The sequence below is a fragment of the Leishmania donovani genome, chromosome 17 (genome assembly GCF_000227135.1).
Source record: "Leishmania donovani BPK282A1 complete genome, chromosome 17".
Classification (NCBI taxonomy): Eukaryota; Euglenozoa; class Kinetoplastea; order Trypanosomatida; family Trypanosomatidae; genus Leishmania; species Leishmania donovani.
The window spans coordinates 426,739-446,914 of NC_018244.1; the positions used below are offsets into that span (position 1 = coordinate 426,739).

At 61.5% G+C, this 20,176-nt stretch overlaps 3 protein-coding genes across 3 annotated transcripts; all 3 read left to right on the forward strand.

Moving 5' to 3' along the window:
- Positions 1-504: 504 nt before the first annotated feature.
- LDBPK_171040 (formin, putative) lies at positions 505-4,815 on the forward strand (the record flags this gene model as incomplete). The annotated part of the gene is made up of 1 exon (XM_003859910.1): positions 505-4,815. One exon carries the CDS (start codon positions 505-507, stop codon positions 4,813-4,815), a length of 4,311 nt encoding a protein of 1,436 aa, XP_003859958.1.
- Positions 4,816-6,695: 1,880 nt separating this feature from the next.
- LDBPK_171050 (hypothetical protein, conserved) lies at positions 6,696-9,902 on the forward strand (the record flags this gene model as incomplete). Its single annotated transcript, XM_003859911.1, has 1 exon — positions 6,696-9,902. The coding sequence occupies one exon, from the start codon at positions 6,696-6,698 to the stop codon at positions 9,900-9,902; it is 3,207 nt and encodes a 1,068-aa protein (XP_003859959.1).
- A 2,330-nt stretch (positions 9,903-12,232) lies between these two features.
- Positions 12,233-17,011, forward strand: LDBPK_171060 (hypothetical protein, conserved; the record flags this gene model as incomplete). The annotated part of the gene is made up of 1 exon (XM_003859912.1): positions 12,233-17,011. The coding sequence occupies one exon, from the start codon at positions 12,233-12,235 to the stop codon at positions 17,009-17,011; it is 4,779 nt and encodes a 1,592-aa protein (XP_003859960.1).
- Positions 17,012-20,176: the final 3,165 nt, after the last annotated feature.

The following is a 20,176-nucleotide window of genomic DNA, read 5'->3' on the forward strand; positions in this document are numbered from 1 at the left end:
CCGCACTTTATATAGCTGCGCTTCGCTTTCCTCTGGGTGCCTTCGCCGCCACCCCCCTACTCTCTCCCCCCATCTCTTTTATTTTTTTTCCCCTCTGTCTGCACCTCTCGCGTCTTTATCTCTTCGTATAATCTTATTTTCTTCTTATGTGTCGTACGTTGGACAGATTTTTCTGCTTCCTCTTCTCTCTTCCACCTTTTTCCCTACCTCATCACCCCCAGCATTGTATCCTCTCATCTTTATTCTTCAAACCGCTACGTGTGTGTGTGCGTGTGTGTGACTGTCCAAAAAATTTTGGTCACTCTCACAGATAGTCAGGGCCCCAAGCAGCTCAAAGCAAGCTACGACGTGGTGCACGCTTCACGGCGCCTGTTGCAAACACAGAAAAAAAGAACAACTCCAAAAGGGAAGCAAATCACCACGCTGGAGCCCGTATGCGGCTGGCGAGGCAACGCAACTGAAACAAGCGAAAGCCACCTTGGAGTAGCTCAGGCGCGCACAACCATGTCCTTCCGCCGCCCGCCCCCAGTGAGGCGGTCGTGCACGTATGTCGAGTTCGCGCAGGCCGGAGAGGATGTTACTCCGGAGCGCAACTTCACCGTTCCTGATGTGATGAATAGTGACAGCGTGACAGTCGACACTGGGGGACCCACTGCTTCGCCAAACGCCCCCGCTCGCGTGCGCTCGCCGGAGCATCCCCGGCGGCGCAGCACCGTACGCATTGACGGCGCGACTCTGCCGCAGCCGGGAGCTTCCCCCTCCACGTCGTTGCAGCAACTCTGCCGCCCCTCCGTGAGTGAGTGTCGCCGGCGCGGCTCGCTGTCGGCGAGTGGCACACATGCATCTCTTCGCCGCTTCTCCCGGCCGAACACGGTGGAGGTGTCGAAGGACTATCTGCAGTCTGTAGCGGAGGCGCACGGCGTCACTGTAGAGCACGTGCGCGACGTTATGATTGCCGCTCAGGGCGACACCGACCTCATGCTGGCAATTCTCCAGAGCGAAATGGATGTGCAGCTTGCCTCGCCGGCGAACATCGACGTGCTGCACTTCGGAACGCAAGAGACAGTACGCCGACTGCTTCTCTTCCTCGAGCTGCCGCGGGAGTGGGAGGGCGAGGTGGTGCGGACGCTGAACGTCACCAACGGCGACGCACAGGAGGCGGCCGCCATCCTCGCACAGAAATCTGGCCAGAGGTCCATCTCGCTGCCGAACGATGTCACAGCGTCTCGCCAGCAGGTGCTCACAGCCACAGAGGCTGAGGAGCTGCCGCTGCTGCTGCAGCGTCTAGGTCAAAGCCCCAATGGTGAGACGCGCCAGTTGCAGGCCGAGTTCCCGGACCGCACTACGGATGAAATCCGCACGGCGTTGCAGCTGACAGACGGCAACATGGAGAACGCACGCGTCTTCTTGCGAGAGGATCACACAGCGTCAAAGAACAGCAACAGGGACGCCATAAGCAACATCTTTGCTCGCGCCGCTGCGACACGTGGGTCACGGCCGCGGCCGGACCACCGCAAGGAGATTGAAGCTGTATACCACAAGCTCAACGGCGCCGTCGGCATCAGCAACAGCGCGGCCGAGGTCATCGACGTCGCCACCGGCGAGGACGTCGTGAAGACGAGTCTGTCGCCGCAGGATTTTCAACTCTACCGCAGCAGCGGCGGCGGCGGTGGCTGCACGGCTGCTGAGGGCGCCGATAGCGCGAGTCGGCAGCAGCCCGTGTCCCGGAGCGGAAGTTCGACCCCAACCACATCCACCTTGAACGCTTTTGCCTTTACCAAAACTGCGCCATCGTTGTTGACACCAGACACGGGCGCATCGCGTGGATCGGATAAGGCGCACGACTTGCGTCGCCCGCACCCACGACCGCTCTCCCCGGCGATGTCCATGACGACGCCGCCCTTCTCCGACCGCGGTACGAGTGGGACACGTCATCCATCGAACGCGACTCGCTTGAACGTTATGCGGGCCTCCTCGCACGAGTTGCCGTCTGCGGCAGCCGTCGCCGACATGATTCAACATGCAGCACTGCCCGCAAAGCGGTCGCGTCGACCATCCCTGTCGCGAGAGGCGAAGAATGTGTCGACGCGCCTCGCAGGCCGCCTTGATCTGCCGTCGCTGCATGTAGTGCGAACCGGCGGCGGCGCTGCCGAAACTGGCAGTTCGGCCGCCGCCCTCAACGACTCTACCAGCACTTCCGCCGCCGACAGCAGTGTCAGCGGGCACTCCAGTAGACGCTCGCCGCCATCGCCGCACTCTGCGAGGGTGATCGCTCCTCGCCGTTCGAGCGTTGCAGCGGTGAACCTGAATGACTATCGCGGCTCAGGCGCCGCTGCGGAGGCGAGGAGGGCAGACCACGCGTGGAACAGCACAGTCGGCAGTGCGGCAGGCAGTAGCGGCACGTACTTTGCATCCGTAGCGCCTGGGTCGGCTCTCATCGCGTCGCAGCAGCTTACTGGCCAGCCGTTCCACTCGCCGCATACGGAGAGCCTGCTTAACAGTGTCCTTAGTCAGCTTGGCAAGAACACAGAGAGCCATCAGGACAAGGAGCAGCAGCGGCGACAACACCAACTGTCCTCGGAGCTTGTAGACACAACTTCTCTTCGGCCATTTTGGCCGGCCGGCAGCGCTGATAACAACAGCACATCCGCGCCCGCCAGCGGCGTCTCGCCGCCACCGCCACCACCACCCGCGAGCTCTGCCACAGCGCCGACTGCGGCGGGCCCTGCTCCTCCTCCCAGCTTGCCTCCACCTCCGCCACCGCCAGGGTACAAAGCAGGTGGCCCCGCTAGCTCTGCGCCGCTGCCGCCGCCACCCCCACCACCCGGCGGCAGTGGCGTTCCGAGCCTTCCTGCGGGTTTGCCTCCACCACATCCGCCTGGCCTCCCTCCTCCGACAGGCGGGCCCAAGCAACCGCCACCGCCGCCACCGCCGCCACCGCCGCCACCGCCACGGATGGGTAACGGGCCACCGCCGCCACCAGGAAAGGGCGCGAGCGGCGCAGCAGCCCCGGTGCCAAACAGCAGCACAACGCGCAACGTGCCGATCAACGGCGCCGTCGGTGACTCCGATGACGCCATCTTCAAGGCTGCGCGGCCAATCGAGCTGACAGCCGGGGCGCGTGATAAGCTGCTTGCCCTCTTCCCAAAGGCGGCGCCAAAGCACGCGATAGAGGAGGACGAGGCGACGTCGCGCGTGCAGCGCATTCTCGATGTGAACCGTGATCGAAACGTCGGCATTGTGCTGAAGTTCATTCGGCTGCCCATTCAGCAGATCGAGGCGAGTGTGCGCACATTCGACACCCTGACGCTCGGCGAGGAGCGCATCTCCGGCCTTCTCAAGATCATTCCCACTTCGGACGACTTCGAGGCCATTGCGCGGGCACAGAAGGAGCACGGCGGCCCGTGGAAGCGTGCAGAGGAACAGCAGCTGCCGCAAGCCGTCCGCTTCTTCCTCATGACCCAGCGCATCGACCACTACGCCGAGCGCATCCATGCCTGGAGTCTGCGGTACGAGCTGCATGGGCGGCTCGAGTACCTGGAGCAGAAGCTGAGCAAGGCGGATAAGGCGATTGACGCCACCTTCGCCTCCCCGTCGCTGCCGGACCTGCTGTACTTCCTTCTCGAGGTGAGCAATTTCCTGAACGCTGGCAGCCGCTTCCAGGGTGCCAAGGGGTTCCCCATCACGCAGTTGCCGCAAATCATGGACTTTAGGACAACAGACGGCAAAGGCACCTTACTGCAGTACGTGGCTGAAATATTGGACACAGTGAACCCGCACCTGCAGGCGATTTCGAGCGAACTGATGCCGGCCGTCGACGAGGGTCGTGACATTGACGTTGCCAGCATTGAGCAGGAACTCAAGAAGCTGCGGGGCCGCCTGCAGAAGTGCAAGCATCTGATTGAGCAGCTGAAGAACGATGTGCGCTGGACGAACGTGCTCGGCAAGTTCATTTACCGCTCGTTACCGGAGCTGGAGCGCGTCGAGAAGCTGGCGGAGTCGATCAACGGTAAGGCGGAGCGCCTGCAGGAGTTCCTGTGCGAGAAGAAAGAGACTTTTTCGCTGAATGAGGTGCTGCGGGTTTTGTCCAACTTCTGCAAGAGGTACGAGCAGGAGCGTGAGAAGCAACGACTACGGCAGGAGCGTCAGGACCGCATGGAGGATAACAAGCAGCGGCGGCAGAGCACAGTGTCCAGCACTGTGGCGAGCCACGGTGACTTGCCGTCGCAGACGCAGCCCGAGTCATCATCACAGCAACGGCGGTTCAGCCAGCAGCCGTTGCAGCAGTCCCCGCAGAGGCAGTCCCCATCCCTGCAGGCGAGCTCGAACGGCGCGGACTGTGTTAGGGCCACTCCTGACGCTGAGTTCAGCACCAGCCGCCTCCGCGGCGGTGCGAGCCTACGGGCTTCTGGGATTGCCCCCGCTAGCCGTTCCGATGGCAGCCTCGGCACCGCCGAGCACGGGAGATCGCACCCGCCACACAGCAATGGAATTGGTGCCGCAAACGGAACTGAGGACCGTACATCACCACCGGTGGACCGAACTAGCAGCGGCAGCACCCCCGCCAACAGCAACACGGGTGGCGGCTATCGCCGACGTTTCAGCAACGGCGAAGTGAAGCAACCCGGTGCCAGCACTACCGTCGTTTCAGCTCGTGGACCTCCACCGAGCTCGAGTGCCCGTGCCGGCACGGGCACAGTCGGAGGAGAAGTATTGCCGCCTGTAGGCAAGTCTCCGGTTGCCCTATCTGCGCGCGCCTCAAACAGCGGGCGCACCCACGTTGAGAGCGCCCGACGAGATGCTCGACAAACATGAGAGAGGCGGAGGGGCGGGGGAATAGGGAGGGCGGTGATTATGGAGCTGTCTTCCTAAGCTCTGCAGCTCTTTTGCCTTCTGATGCATGTCGCTCTCTTGTGCATCGGGTGACTCTGCTATCTGCATTGATGGCGCATGCGTGTTGCATGCGTGTCTGAGGGAATAGTGGGATAGGTAGATGGAGACACACCGGCGCCAAGAGCGGGAGAGCAAGCCTGACGGGAAGGCTGGCGCGAAACGTTGTTCCTCATGCGGCACACCCCCTTCCCTTCTCCGCCTTCTCTCTTCTGTGCTGTTCTCGTCTCTGTGCGCTATGTGTCTGCGTTGCAGTCGCTGACCCCAGCCTCACGTTTTCCTATTCCACCAACTCTCCTCTTGTCACCTCTTCCGCTCTTCTCACGGCGTGTGCGTGCGCGTGTACTCCATTCTCGCCAGCCCCTCCTGCCTCCCGGCCACCACCTCCTCCTCTGCCCTTTTCATAGTTCAAGTTTGTTTCGCTCGCATATACCCCTCCCTCCCTTTCCCTGCCTCTCCGCTTCATCGAATTCCCTTGTCTTCTCTTTTTCCGAGCATTCCGGCCCCTGTCCCTTACTCCTTTCACGAGGGAGGGGGAGGAGGAGGGCAGAAGACCTCATCGTTCACGGGATCTCTGTCCTTTTCCACCGGTGTGCCTTTTCTGTGGTTCGTAGTATTGCTTTGTCTTGTCAGTTGGTGTTCCGCTTGTGCGCGTGCACTCGCCCTTGTGGAGGCGGTGATGGTGGTACACATATATGCATATATATGTATAGGTGCGCATATGTATGCGTATATATGCATGTATACGTGTGTGTGTATAATGCGCAATGCATATAGTGGGCACGTACAATACATATATACACAGCGGCACATTGACACCGTCATTGATGCACACGTATACAGACACATGTATATGTATACGCATATACGTGTGCGCTTTGTTTTCGTTCTTTTTGTATTGCCCCCACCCCCTCCCTCTCCCTCTCCCCTTTGCTCTCCTCTCTCCCGCTGCCCTCTGCCCTCCTCGTCCTCTTTCGCGCTGCCGCGCGTCGCTCTTGTGTCTCTCCCTTGCGATGAGGACAGACGACGACAACAGCAGGCCGCAACAGGGGGGGATGAGCAACACATGAACCATGTTTTCTTCGTTTGCGTGACGAGTGGGCGACGATGACGTCCATCGAAAAGACACGCACACAAACACGCAACTAAACATGGAAACACGGAAGGAAGCACACCAGAAGATTGGGTATCGCCCTTGACAATACCAGCCCTAAGCGTCCAGAAATGGAGGCGACAGAAAGTGCACGTGGATGCGCTTTTTCTTTTTTTTTGCGTGGGAGGTGATGTGAGATGGTGTATGGGCGCAAGTATGTTCCCATAACAGCCTGCCACGGCATCGGAGCCGACGTGCGTGGCTTGATGAATGCGCAGCGAAGGGGGCAAGAGGCGGAGGACGCGACTAAGTCTTCTGCTCTTTCGAACCCCCTTTTTTTGGTGAGTTACGTTACTCTGGCCCCAGGCAGATCTGAAAGGGGGAATGCTTGGACTGTGCGAAGGAGAGTAGTGCGCATGTGTGTGTGGGGTGGTGGAAGGTGTAGCAGGACGAGTGGCGGCAGCGCGAGGCAGACTTATAATGACCGATCCTCTTTTCGATGGAGATTCTACCCTTCTGTCGCACTCAACCTGTCCCCCTCCCGGCCTCTGTAGCATAGTGGCTGCGTCTTCCTCTAATCATCATTGCTTTTGCTCTGCTCTGCCCTCTCTCTTTGGACATATTCTCATCTGCTGCCATTCGTGCCGCCTCACACCGGCGAAGAACTTGGTAGCCGCCACATACCCACCCCCACGTCCTTTCGCCATTCCACATGAATGCGCGAACCACGCGCGATGGCGTGGCGGAGGTGTTTGAGCGGGATCGAGTGGCGCTCATCATGCAGCAGGCACTCGCTCATCGTTACTCCCATCCGCTGTCGTCGCCGCTCTTTGATGGCGTGCATGACGGTCACCTTGTGGACTCTGAGGGCTACGGTACCGCTACATCCGATATGGCCGCCAAGTCGCCCTCCTCTCCACCTCGCTTGACATGTCCGTTGCACTATACGCTGCGCCGATGCTCTCGCACCGAGTATTATCTTCGTTTTACTCCACCCATTTCTGACACGACAGGGTTCATGGAGTCGAGCACGGCGGGGGGCTCTCCCTCTGTGTCGACGCAGTGGCAGCCGCGGGACGACGAAGCCTCTGTAGCGACTGCCGTGGCCGCAGAGTGCTGGCGTCACGCCGCCTTCACGGCACTGACGCAGAGAGACCTGCGCCGACTGTGCGGACTGCCCGAGGAAACCGGGCCCGGCACCAACGGACACCGGCACGAGCCCACACCGTCGCCGCCTTCCCTTTCCGCGACGCCGGTGACGTCGCATCCTCGTCGCTCCTCTCCGCCTCTCGTGACTCACCATGAGTTTTTTGAGATGCCGTCCCGGTGGGTCATGCAGAGCCTCGGCGAGGTGGATCAGCACACTTTTCACAGTTACGCGGAATGGGATTGCCGGCGCCTTGTCACTCCACTCGATGTCGGGGCCACCGTCGTGAAGCAGGCAGTGGGAGCGGAGGCAGTAGTCAGAGGGGCGGCTGCCCCCGCTCCTGGCGGTGATCAGACTGCCTCCCCCGGAGGTCCGGCAGCATCGCTGTATTCGCCGGCGCAGATGATGACAGAGAGAGGTGGTGCCGCGCCACCATCGTCCTCGTATCTGAGTCGCACGTCTGCGTCCTCGTCGGAGGCGGAGCATATGCTGCGCCGTCAAGAGCGTTTCCGTGTGCGTTCAACGGCAGCTATGGCGCGCGGGGCATACTGGGTAGACGTCGTGCCGCTCACGGCGGAGGAAGAGTGTGATAGGAGGGCGATAAGAGTAACGGCAAGCACAGACACTGCGATTTCTGCCGTTGCCGACACCGAGAACAATAGCATCACCTGTGAGCGCGTCGACCGCGATGCGTTGCTGCTGCACCCTCCTGTGGCGCTTTATGTGGACCCACTTCTGCCCTGTGACGAGCTCTACAGCGAACGCGGCGTCAACACCAGCGTCTATGTCTTCTTCCTGCGCGCACTTCAGCAGCAGCAACACAAGCTCGCAGACGGTCGCATCTCGTGCGATACCGCCGCCTTCGACAGCAGCAGTGACTGTAGCGGTATGCGCCCCGGCAAAGGAACCGGTATGCCTGACCCACCCGAGGCCGCAGCGGCGCTGGCCCTACAGCTTGCCTTGTGCGCACGACAGCTGCGTCTGGAGTTAGCGGGACGCATTCATCGAGCAATCAACGCCGCCAATCCCTCATCTGTGCTGCTCCGCGTACCCTCGAGAGAAGTCGCGACGTGTGCCATAGAAGGCGCCGCTGTCACCTCTGCTAAGTGCTCGGGGGTTGCCGCACCTGCGGTGCTGCTGCAGGTGCGCGTGGACCATGCTCGAGGATCTGTGCAGCTTCGCGCGCTGACACTGGAGGATTCGGCGGACAGTACCAGTGACCTGCTAGGAAGCGAGTGGCATGCAAGCGGACGTGCGGCAACACCCACCTCGTCAGCTGCGGCACGACCCCGTCTGCAAGACACGGAAACCTCCAGTGCTGCCTACACCAAGCGGAGAAGAGAGGACGCGGAAGAAGGCGAGGAGGCAGTGCGATACAGCCACAATGCTGCTACAACCAAGGCGACGCGGTCGCCAACAGTGGAGGTGCTGCTCCGCTCTGCTTGGAAACTGGCTGCTCTTTACGATATAACGCGTTCCGCGTCGCTGGAGCCGCAACAGGCAGACCAGGGCGCCAGCGACGAAAGCAGAGCGGCGAGGGTGAAAAGCCCCGAAGGGGCGCAGATGGGCGCATCTCTGCCGGCTTCATTGCCTTCGTGGCTCGCGACGTCGCTCTTGAGACGCCTTACAGGCAGGCCGCAAGCGGTTTCTGGCCTAACTGCATCAGGAACCACTGATGTCCACAGTGAAGCGTCATGCGACTCTAGCTGGAGCACTGTGGCGCTTCATCGAGGGGACGCATGCTTACCGTCGACAATGCCGCTTGCCGGTGAAAGGGTCCCTTGCCTACCCCTGTCTGCTGGACGGATCGACCACCCAAGCGCCTCTTCGCCTCCTCTGTTGTTGGCCGATGACGATCCACCAACTGGTGTTCCCGCGGCTACCGCCATAGCCAGCACCACCCTGACCACGGCCACAACTACAGCCGAAGAGCGCATCTTTCTTGGGCGACTTTTTATCCTTCTCCTTCGGTATCGTACGCTCTTCGGGGGGCATGGGTACAACCAAGGCCCACAGGCTGCTTTGCCGCCCCCGGTGATGGAGCACCTTGCCGCCGCCTTCGAGATCAGCGCCGAGGCGTTCGCGTCACCGCTGAACGCGCAGCTGCCTCAGTTTGGCTCTCTGTTCCCCGACACAGACAGGCACTTTGGAAGCATGGGGTCCTTCTTTGACCTTCAGTTCGGCGGTGCCAGCGGCGACTGTCACGCTCAGCGAGCGCCCATACCAACCGACTGCGCTGCACCGCCGCCAGGGTGCCATGTCGAAGTCAACCCGCCCTTCGACACGACTCTTCTTCGGCACATGGGGACGCATCTGCTGTCGTGTCTGAAGCGTGCGCAGGAGTCGATGCAGAGCCTTCTGTTCCTCATTGTGCTGCCCAGCCATGACTTGACGGACGCGGAGAAGGCGGCGGCAGCGGTGGCAAGCACGCGGCTGCCAACGCAAGCGGCCACCGCGAAGCGCCTCGGCAGCGACCAGTTGCGTGGCAGCAGTGCTGCCACTGCTTCGGTGCCACCGAGTACCGAACGCACGCTGCGTGAGTCGCCGTACTGCCTTGGCCACGTCCTCTGCGCGGCGGCGGAGTCGGCCTACGTGGACGGCCACCAGCACCTCCTGCAAAGTCCCTTCTTTCGTATCGAGACGCCGACGCGGCTGATTCTTCTCGGCAACACGGTGGCTCGCACGCGCTTCCCTCACGCAGCCGCGCAGCTGGAGTCGGTGCGTGTGGCTTGGAAGGAGCTGACGGAGAGCGCGCTGCTGCAGCAGCGTTGAGGCGGTGCGCTGCGCACGTGCTCTGCTAGTGCGCATTGAACCCTGGCGTGAGCATCTCCCACTCTTGTGCGTGTAGGTGTCTGGCTGCGTTTGCGTCTCTCTTCGGGCTTCTTTCATGGTGTCTGGGAGTGCGGAGCTGTTTTACGCGACACGCAACGGCGGGCCTACACACCTCACGAGGAGTGCTGAGGAGAAGCACACTTGCAGTGGATGGGAGTAGGCACCGGCTGCGCTTCGACATTAGGAGAGGATGCGGTCTCACGGTGTGTGCACCTCACACTGTGTGTGTGTGTGTGTGTGTGTGTGTGTGTGTCTGCGCGCACGATTGGGAAGCGCGGAAGAGGATCGCGGAAGGGATGGGAGCGAGGAGGAGGAAAAAGGGCGAATGCGCGCGATAATGGGCGTGCGCTCTCAAGCCTACGCGATGTCGGCGGGTTTCCGACGTCGCTTGTCTCCCGCCTCTCAACCATCCGCGAAGGGCCGCTTTTCTTTCGTGTGCTGTGCTCAGCCCATCCGCGTCCCTGGCAGTGCGGAGTCACCTCTGCGTGCACGGTGCAAGGGTCCGGCGCCCACGCTTTGTGGGCGAACAAAGAGCCTTCACAACCTGCCCTCGGGCACGGTCGCGGGACTCCCTGGCGCCGGCGGACGGGTGTGGGATGTCGCAGTGCCGGAGGGACATGCGGTCATGACCACGTTGGGAGCAGCTCCCTACGAATGGTGTCGACGATGGAACAAGTATGCGCATCCGCCAAGTGCTTTTCTGCCTTTGCTGCGTTTCGGTGATGTTGAGGGTAATCCGCGGGCCTCGCCTGCGCTCTCTGCAGTGGGCTGAACGGTATCCAGCGGTGTGTGGTGCGTGTGCTTGGCCGGTGTCCGTTACATAGACGTGGGCGCAACAGGGGTGGGTGCGCTGCGGGCGGTGCATGCGTGCGTGTTGGTTGACCTGTTCATGGTTGAAGGATACGTTGAAAGAGAAAGAAAGAGGCCTTCTCTGTGTTAGTCAAGGGGCAGGACCGCGTGCCTGCTACTTCTGCACGGCGCCTGCACTCTTGTGTGTTGAAGCTTACGTTCGTGACCGTCTAAGCCATTGAGCCGGACTGCAGAGAACGTCGCACCTCGCCGCAAGCAGCAGCCATCCGCCCCGTCCCGCTCCTCTGTGACGCGAAAAGTGACCCTCTTAGCACCCTCTCCTACCTCCTGCCTCCTTGGACAACCCTGCCCTATCTGCGCGTTGCGCACGCGCTCAGAGATCCGGGCAGATCTATAGCGGAAGCGAGCAAGCACACGACAAATCACCTTCCTGCCCTCCCGCCCTCCACGCACACGCACACGCACGCTGATGTGTGCATCAACCACGCACAAGCTCTAAAGCGTAACCTCTCTGCCTCTGGGCCTGCGTGCCGCCACGCCTCCCCTTCTTATAGTCTTCTCTCGCTTTTCCTTTGCTGTCGATGTTCACGTTCATGTTACTGCGACTTTTCCTTTTCGTTTATGTTCGGTATGTATTCCTGGATCATCTTGCCTCTCTCTCTTGACCAGCAGCCCCTCTCCCTCCTCCCTCCACGCCCTCCTCTTTTATCACCACTTCTCCCTCGGCGTGTCTCGTCCTCGTACGCGTGACCTCCTGTGCCCCTTCTCGCCCCTCTCACCTACATTCCAACCCTCCTGCCTGCCCGCCTGCCTCTCCAGCACACTCACAGGATCCACGCATGCACAACGAGCATTTTCTTCCTTTATTTCGCTTTGAGGGCTCCTCGCTTTTCTCCTTTCTCTCTCTGTCGGCCTCCGCCGCCGTCTTTCAGGCGCGCCGCGCCTCGCCCCGTCGTGCAGTTTCCTCTCCTCCCGTCAAACCTCTCCGACGTCGCTCTTCCCACTATTTCTTGTCGGTGCCTCGTTTCTTTTACTTCCCTTCTCTGTAGCCCCTTTTCTCCTTGCTGGTGTCGTGCGCGTGTCTGTGTGCCTGTCTCTCCCACGACGCTCCCTCCCTCCTCTATACTGCACCTCCGCCCACCACTTCCAGCCCTCTTCGCAGCCCTCCCTTTTGTTTTGTTTCTCACTGGAACTTCTGTCGTGCGCTTCGCTTACACCGTCACCACACGTGCCGACCGCTGTGCTGCTTCTCCGCTTCCGCTTCTACTCACCCCCACCCGCCCTCCTCGACTCCCCTGGAGGCAGGCATACGGGCGATCACTTGTGCACGCGCGTGTTTGTGTGGGCTCTTACGCCCTTTATCTTTCAGCTTGTTTTTCCTCTTTCCATCCGTGGTTTTGCGGGCGACTCCGAATCGCGGTCGCACACCGAAGCCATCCGACGTGGAGCCTCCGACGGCTATGCCTGGGCGTTCAGGCAGTGAGGCAGGAGGCGTAGCCCCCTCAGCCGAGCTGGGAGCTCCACTCAGCGCCACAGGGGCGACCTCTGCTAGGTCCTCCAGCGGGCGCAGTCATCCGTTACACCCAAGCGCATCTGCCAGCTTCTGCTTCGGCGACGCCGTTCCCACCCACGGTCAGCACGCTTTGGCAAATGCCGGAGAGGTGGCTCACTTAGGCCGCGGTGGGGGCCAGTCGCAGCAGAGTTGCCCCCCCACCATCATCGACACGTCGGCGACTGGGCCGACTGCCGTTGGTGTGTCTTCTCTTCGCTGTGACTTCGCTTCTCCACCAGCGGTTTTGGTGGCAGGCGTGCCGATGAGCAGCCACGTCCCTACACCAAACCAGTCTACCCCCGCTACTGAAACGCGGTCTGTTCAGCTTCTTGAGCACCTGCAGCAGTTGCTTCAGAGCAACGTACCGACGGCGATGCTGCAGCAGTGGGTGTCCGCCCAGCTTCTCCAAGCCAAATCGCCTGCCACCGTTGCGCGACCTCCCGCTGCTGTCGTAGTTGTCTCCTCGTCATCTGCGAGACCACTCGCCCCCACCGCCCTGCCAGCTTCGGCACTGGGGCAGCCGACAAGTCCACGCATCCCCGGTGGCAGTTGCCCACCGCGACGGCCCGCGCCGGCAGTGTCCTTTTCGATTTTCACCTACCCACATTGTCAAACGCAGCAGCAGCAGCAGCAACTCTCACCACGGCAGGGCAGCCCTCTGGACCGCGTCAATGTTTCTTCCGAACCGTCCTTCACCCCATCTACCATCGGATGTGTGTGCAACGCAAACAGCGGCAGCGCCCCCAGTGCTCTGACGTCGGCGGTCGATGGAGGCGCAGTTGCGCTCGCGCCAGCGATGTGCAGCGCCACGTCGGTGGTTGCCACGGTGCCGTCGAAGGCTGACATCGAAGCACCTCTATCAGGGCCCTCACTGCCGTTTTTGGCAGGCTCGGCGGTGGTGCCATCAGTGGAGAGGGGGGGGCCCTGCTCCACCGTCAATGATCCGCTCGCCAGCGGTGCTGGCAATGACAACGACTCGGCGGAGGCTCATCAACGTTGCTCCGGCGAAGGCCTACGAAAGACTTCGCGACTGCGCCGACAGCACTCCCAGTGCCGTTCACTTCGAAACCAGAGCAGCAACGCCGGCTTCAGTTCTCCCACTGCCCCATCTAGTGGAGTTTGGCCGGCGACGGGGTCCTGCACGGGTGCCAACATGGCCCCTTCCACCATCATTCTCCACTCAAAGTCTCCTAGCCCTGCAGGCTCCCCGACGCATCGCTGCATCGCCTCTGCACTGCACTCAGCCACCAAAGCAGCGATTCACGCGACAACGTCCCAGCTGGTGGCAGCGAAGCAGCAGAACATCTCACTGCTGCTCGGGGAGCGTTTCTCGCGTCACCCCCAAAATCTTGTCCGGCGTGTGGCAACGCCACTGGTGCACGTCGGCAGCGGCTCGTCTGGGACTTCGGCGCTGTCTGGGGCGACTTCGGGGGCGACTTTCTCGCAGGGCCGTTCACGCTGTGAGCGTGACTTCAGCGCAGATGGCGACAACTCCAGCCTTGCTACCGCGAATACAGTGCTCGAGCGCGTCGAGGGACCGACCGGCTCGTTGGTCGCGCCACAGACGCGATTCCCGTCGCTGGCGAGCGCTCCGCTCAAGGTGGCGGAGGGGGGGGCTGCCGTGGCAGCGGCGGGGTTTTTGGCTCGCCGCGCTCCTTTGCCATCGATGGCCGCGGCGGCTTCTGCCAGTGACCCGGCACGCAAATTGCCGGCCAGACGCTTATCGCGTGCCATCACGCCACCCAGTCTGCTGATGACGGCCATGGACGTCTCCAAGAGCGGCAGCTCTGGGGTGTCATCCCTCCAAGGTAATGGCACCGTAAGCGACGACCACAGCGCCGTGTCGAACGCGCCGTGCGGCAGCAACGACGCCGCCGCTGCCGCCCCACCGCCGTTGCCTGCGTCCGCTGAGTCTGCATCAATCCACCGATGCACCGACAGCATCCCTTCAGAGCAGCCCGCGAATGCAGAGGCAGAAGCCCAGCTCAAGCTGTTGCTGCAACGGGATCGGCCGAGCAGCACCTTGTCGGCCGTGATGGCTGCGCGCCCGCTGACGGCGGCCACAGAGGCTGCTTCAGGCGATGCCCCAGAGCCGGTGGCGGCCACGGAAGTGCCGGACGTCATCTCCCTCATTGCGGTTGATACGGAGGGTGCGAGCGTTCCCTGCACCCCTTTCCGGGAGCCGTCATCGCACACCAACTCGTCCCTGCTCAGCGGCGGCGACTCGCACCAGTTGCCACGTTGGTGGGGCGGCGCTGCCGCCCATGACGGTGAGCGTTACCACCTCCCTCATCGCGGCACCATCTTGACCCTGCCTGCGGTGAACGCCTCCGCCACTCCGTTCGCGTGGGCTCAGCCGCCGAACATGGATTCACACGCACCTGGCTTGGAGACGTCGCTCTCGCAGCTTGCTCCGTTGCCATCCACAGTGATTCAAGGCACACGCCAGGCGTCCGTGACGCCGCGGAGGGCGACCAGCTTAGTCTCCAACGCCAGCAGCCACCTCGGTTGCGCTGGTGCGACCCGGGGGCATGGCGCCGCTACGCTCCTCGACGTCGCCGGCCAAGATTCTTTATCGCTGCATGACGACGTGCCGAGTTTTAACAGCAGCCACACCGCTGGCATGTCGTCCATCGGCGACGGCGTGAACGGCAATCGCCTGCGCCGCTTCTCCGTGCTTCACTTGAGCCGCTCGTCTATGAACGGCGGTGTAGACCCCATGGACGGAGTTATGCCGAGCTTCATCCTCGATGACATCAATGGGGCGCAGCGCCGCTCGGGCCCGCGCTTCTTGCGCTCCTTCTGTCGTCACACGCCTGTTCGAGTCACGGAGAGCGTGACGCGCGAGGCGCTGAGGGGGCTTGGGGTGCCGTTCATTGCAGGCATCGACCAGGCCTCGGTCCCAACAAACGTCTTGAAGCTGATGGACGCATACAGGTTCACGGACAGCTGCGCCTTCTACGTGGCGATGTGCCTCAACGTGTTTCTGCGCTACGGGTTCGTGCAGCGCTTCGGATGGAACCTGCAGAAGCTGAAGAGGTTCTTCGAGGTGGCCGCGACGTACTTCCGCGGCGGAAACCCGTTCCACAATCCGGTGCACGCCATCGACGTCGTCATGGCGGCGCACCAGTGGCTCAACGAAGGGAGCACCGGCGCTGCACTTTCCGATGATGAGGCGATGACGTTTTTGTTCACCGCCATGGTGCAGCAGCTTGCTCACACAGGCGCCGACAACCGCCTGCTTGGACAGCTGAAACACCCGTACGCGATGCTCTGCAGTTACGCGTCGCCTCAGCAGGGTGCCACTGTCGCACTGGTGATGGCGCTGCTGAGTCGACCAGAGCTGCACTTCTTTCCTGTTCCCTTCCTCGCCACAGCTCACACTGCTGACGCCAGTGACGCTACCGACCCGGCCGTTGTAAAGGAGTGGACCACGAGCCGCGAGTCGCAGGTGTACGATATGCTGGCTGACCTTATCATGGCCACAGACGAGCGCAACCATGCCACGCTGAAGCAGAACATCGTGCGCATGGGGGAGGAGAACGCGCGGCGGCACGGCTGCATGTGTGCTTATACCCACACCGACCGCTCCTCCTCCCAGGCCGACACAGCGACGCGGCTGCTGTACCCGTCTCAGCCGGGCAACTTCTGTCTCAATTGCTGTGCGTACATCACTGATGCACACGTGCCCGACTTGCTGAAAGCGGTGCTGCACTTTATCGACTTTGCGTACCTGTTCCGCCCTTACCAGGTTTATCTGTCCGGCAACGTCACCTACACGGCGGAGGTGTACCGGCAGAGCCAGCGGGAGTACCAACTGCTGCAACGCTTGCAGGAGCAGCAACTGCTAAGGGTCTTGACGGATGAGGCGGATAGGGAGAGGGTTGGAGAGGAAGTGCTGCGGAGGCGGTCTGGTGCTCAAAGCCCCGGCGCACCCGTCTCCGCGCCGGCGGTAACGTTTGCCACGGCGCTTCTGGCAGAGCAACAACCTTGGCGGCAAGGCGTTGCTCAAGCCTCCACCATGACCTCGCTGCAGCGCAGCGGCGATGAGGCCGTGGTAGCTGCGGACACCCCGCCGCCGTCGCGCCGTGTGGCGGACATGACGCTGCCGAGCGAGACGACAGCGCGTCGCCACTCCTCTATGCGTCCGCCGCTGCTGGCGCTGGACGGGCAGCTGAGGCAGCAGGCGACTAGAATGCCACTGGACGAAGACGCCTCTGCTTCGAATGCGCTGGACAGTGCGACGAGCACACAGCCCCTCAAGGGTCTCGGCCGCGATATTGTGCTCATTAGCCTGGAGGACTTGTGCTTGCCCTTCCTCGAGCAGCTATCCCCGTACATGCCGGAGGCGTGGGTGGCGGCGAGTTACCAGAACCATCAGCGGCTGATGAAGTCTCTTCCAACCCCGGAGAAGTTTGATGAGATCGTCAATCGGTTGCTCGGCATGGGCGAGGAAACAGAGGCTGAGAGGCTCGAGGAGGATATAAAGAAAGAGGGCGAGGCCGAGGATGAGGAGGCGGATTGGCTTGCTGCTGAGTGTCCGTTTACGCTACCGTGGCGCCTGCTGCGTCCGATGCGCCCCATTGAAGCGGAGTGGACAGTGGACAAGGACAGTCTGGTGCGGCGTGTGGTGAGGGAGATCATGAGAGGGCCCGATCAGCTGCTGAAAGAAAGCGATGCGAGCTGAGGCGTGGAGTAGGAGAGGGGCTAGAGAGAGGGGACTGACTGGCCGTCGTTCATCTCCGACCGTTGCGGGCTCCCCTCGTCCTCTTTCTCTGAGCTGGCAGCCGGCCCTACGCATACGCTGGCGAACGCGAACACGGGTACGTACGTATGCATAAACGCTCATACCCAAGCAAACAGATGCGCACGCCTTTTGCCATAGATGTACACTACCGGGTGTGAGGAGCGCACACGCGTCAGACTGTTTTGCATCTTCTGTTTTGTTCGTTCTTCTATCTATGTGTGTGTCTCTTTCCCCCCTCTCGCCCTTCTTTCCCTCTTTACCCACCACGACTGTGGGCCCCAGCCACGGTGCACCTCCGAGGTATATCCGTGTCTGCGTATGTCCTCCTCTCTCTGTTTTTTGTATTTCGTTTCTATGACTGTCGTTTCCCGTGGGGTGCTGCCTCTGCGCGCGCCCCTCTCCCTCCCTCTCTCCCTCTGCCTGTGTCGACGGCGTCGTGTGATACGCCCCGCCATACATGCTCCGCTCTTCTTTGCCTTCATTGCCTTCATTGAATTAAACCATGTAGGGTCCACCCACGCGGGCTTTCGGGGTTGATGTCGCCTCTGATTGCCCCTCCTTGCGTGTGCGCTGCTCGCATCACCATGCGGCCGTGCACCCATTCCTCCTCTTGTTCTCTGTTTTTATCGACTTCGCCTCCTCCTCTCTCCTCTCTCTTTTCCCTTCGACGCGTGCGCTCTGGGGCCATTCTTACGATGTGTCGTCCGTCAGGTCGTATGATCCAAAACGGGGTCATGGTATCTACGCTGCTGCTCGTGCTCTTCCTACGCCCCCCTCCCCCCCCCCACACACCGTGCCAGCGGTCTCTCCCCGTCTTCCTCCCCATCGCAACAACATTACCATCACCCCCCCCCCAACGGCCACGTGGTCTTTTTACAGCCTTTCGTCACGTCTCTGGTTCTTTTCGCTGTTTTTTGAGGATGTCTGATCACGGCTTTCGCATCTTCCTTTGGTGTGTTGTGTCGTTGTGCCGTTGTGCTGTTCAAGCGCGCCGATGTGTTGATGCCCTTCTCTCTCTATTCACGGTGCTGCCACCGTCTCTCTCTTCTATTTTCCTTTTTTCCTTCTGTTTCGTTTTTCCTGTCTCTGTTTCTCGTGGAGGTGTACGAGCAACGGGCAGGCTGGGCGGTGCGAGGGGTGCGCCAGAGGAGGGGATGCCGATGTTGTGCGCTGATTCCTCCCCGCCCCTCCTTCTCTGTCTCTCCCCCTTGGGACATGGGCTGCGATGGAAAGCGGGACGCACGCACAGACATACCCACGCAGGCAGAGAAGAGAAGGGGGGGCGGGGGACAGTGATGCTGGGCAAAGTGCTTGTCAAGAATGAGGGCCCCACTCAAACTCCTGCGTACCCTTTCACACCTATCCATGCCCTGCGACTTTTGCTCTTCGCCATCCTCGTTGGATGGCGGGAGGTGGCGTCGGTGGGTGTGCGACAGGCACGGCGTCGTCCTCTCTCTCTCTGTGTCTCTGAGTCTCCTTGCACACGAACCGAACAGACAAAGATGCACAGCAGCGCATGTGCAACGGCGCGATGGCAGCGAAGCACCGCATCGGGGGGGGGGAGGGTGACGGTGGGCGCGGTGTGTGTGTGTGTGTGTGTGTGTCACGTATGGGCTGTGGAAAGGGTATCGCCCTTCCATGCATTCAAGTTGGGACTTGTCGTCCATGGCCACCCCATCGGGCGGATGACGCATAGGGGGGGATTTCGAGCATCATCGAAGGCCCTAAGCATGCGAGAGTTCGCTAGCCCTTCTCCTCCCTTTCCCCAACCCCCTCCCTCGCGAACACGGCGCCGCGACGTGGCCTTCACGCTTGTCTTTACGTCAGATGCACTCTTATCATCCCAGCTTGCTGGCTTTCTCTTCGTTGCTACTCGTCACACCTTCCTTCCCTCCTCGCTAAGTTTGCTCCTCCGTCTTATCTTGTTTTCCGTTCACACGCAGGTGCTGCACATCTGCTTCACGAGGAGCGTGCGCGTGCCAACCGCCGCACAAGTCTTCGCACCCGCATACATAGACGCGCAGTCACACATCAGACACGCCTGTACGTAAGGCACTCACACCGTCACACTCGCTGCTGCGCGGCTTCCTTTACCATCGCGCCTTGTTGCTCTCACGTTAGCGCTGTCTTGACCGCTCTCCCTGTCTGTCTGTCTTCCTCTCTCCCTCGCTGACGCCCTCGCCTCGCGGAGGACTTTGTGCTACGCAGCGGGCATACCGTTGGCTAGCTAAGGTGAGGGTGCGTCAGAAAGGAGACACCGACGAGGGGAGGGAAGGGTGGAGGGGAAGAGCAGCACATGGGCCGCCATGCATATAGACGACTGCATGTGTGATTGAGTCTGCATCGGTGTGTCTGTCTGTCTCGCTCTCTTCCCCCAACGTGAGTCTTCCTGCCTCGGCTGCCGCAAAAAAACAACAACAACCAAAGGCTTTGTTTTGTTCTTGTGATTCGCTGCCCCGTGTGTGTGTCTGTCTCGCCATCTCTCTGTGCTCCGTGGGCCCTTTCTACTCCGTGGCCCTCACCTGATCCCGTCGCTTAGCGCGGCTATCAGCTGCCACTCCCTCTCTCTTCCTCTCTCGCGCCCTCCTGAGCAGGCGTATCGACCATGCTTGAGCAAACTTATCCCTCAGCCTGGACAGCGCCGTCGTCGCCGCCGCCGCCGCCAATGGCAGTCTCTCGCTCCCTTTCGGGGGTTCACACAACGGCGACAACAGTGGCGAGCGCCTCCTTGCCTTCCACAACCGGCACCACCGCGGCTTACTGCTCCACCGCGCAGTCCTACCCGCTCGCCGACGCCGGTCACGGAACTCTAGGCAGCGTCCTTGGCGGCGTTCATGACATCAGTGCCAGTCGGTCTCCCCCTGCGACAGCGACGGCCGAGGATGCCGGCGCCGCGTCTCTTGTCTCACGCCTGCGCGCAGAAGCTGTGTCTCGAAAGATGCCGCGGCTACTGCGGTGCCACGCGATGACACCGATGCTTCTCTCCTCCGGCGAGCTGATGACGTGGGAGCAGCCCGTTCTGTCGGCGGCGTCTTCCCTGCCCGCTGCGACGGCTGCGACGGCAACATCGGTCGTCAGCCCCCCCACACCCAACGCTGTGCCTCC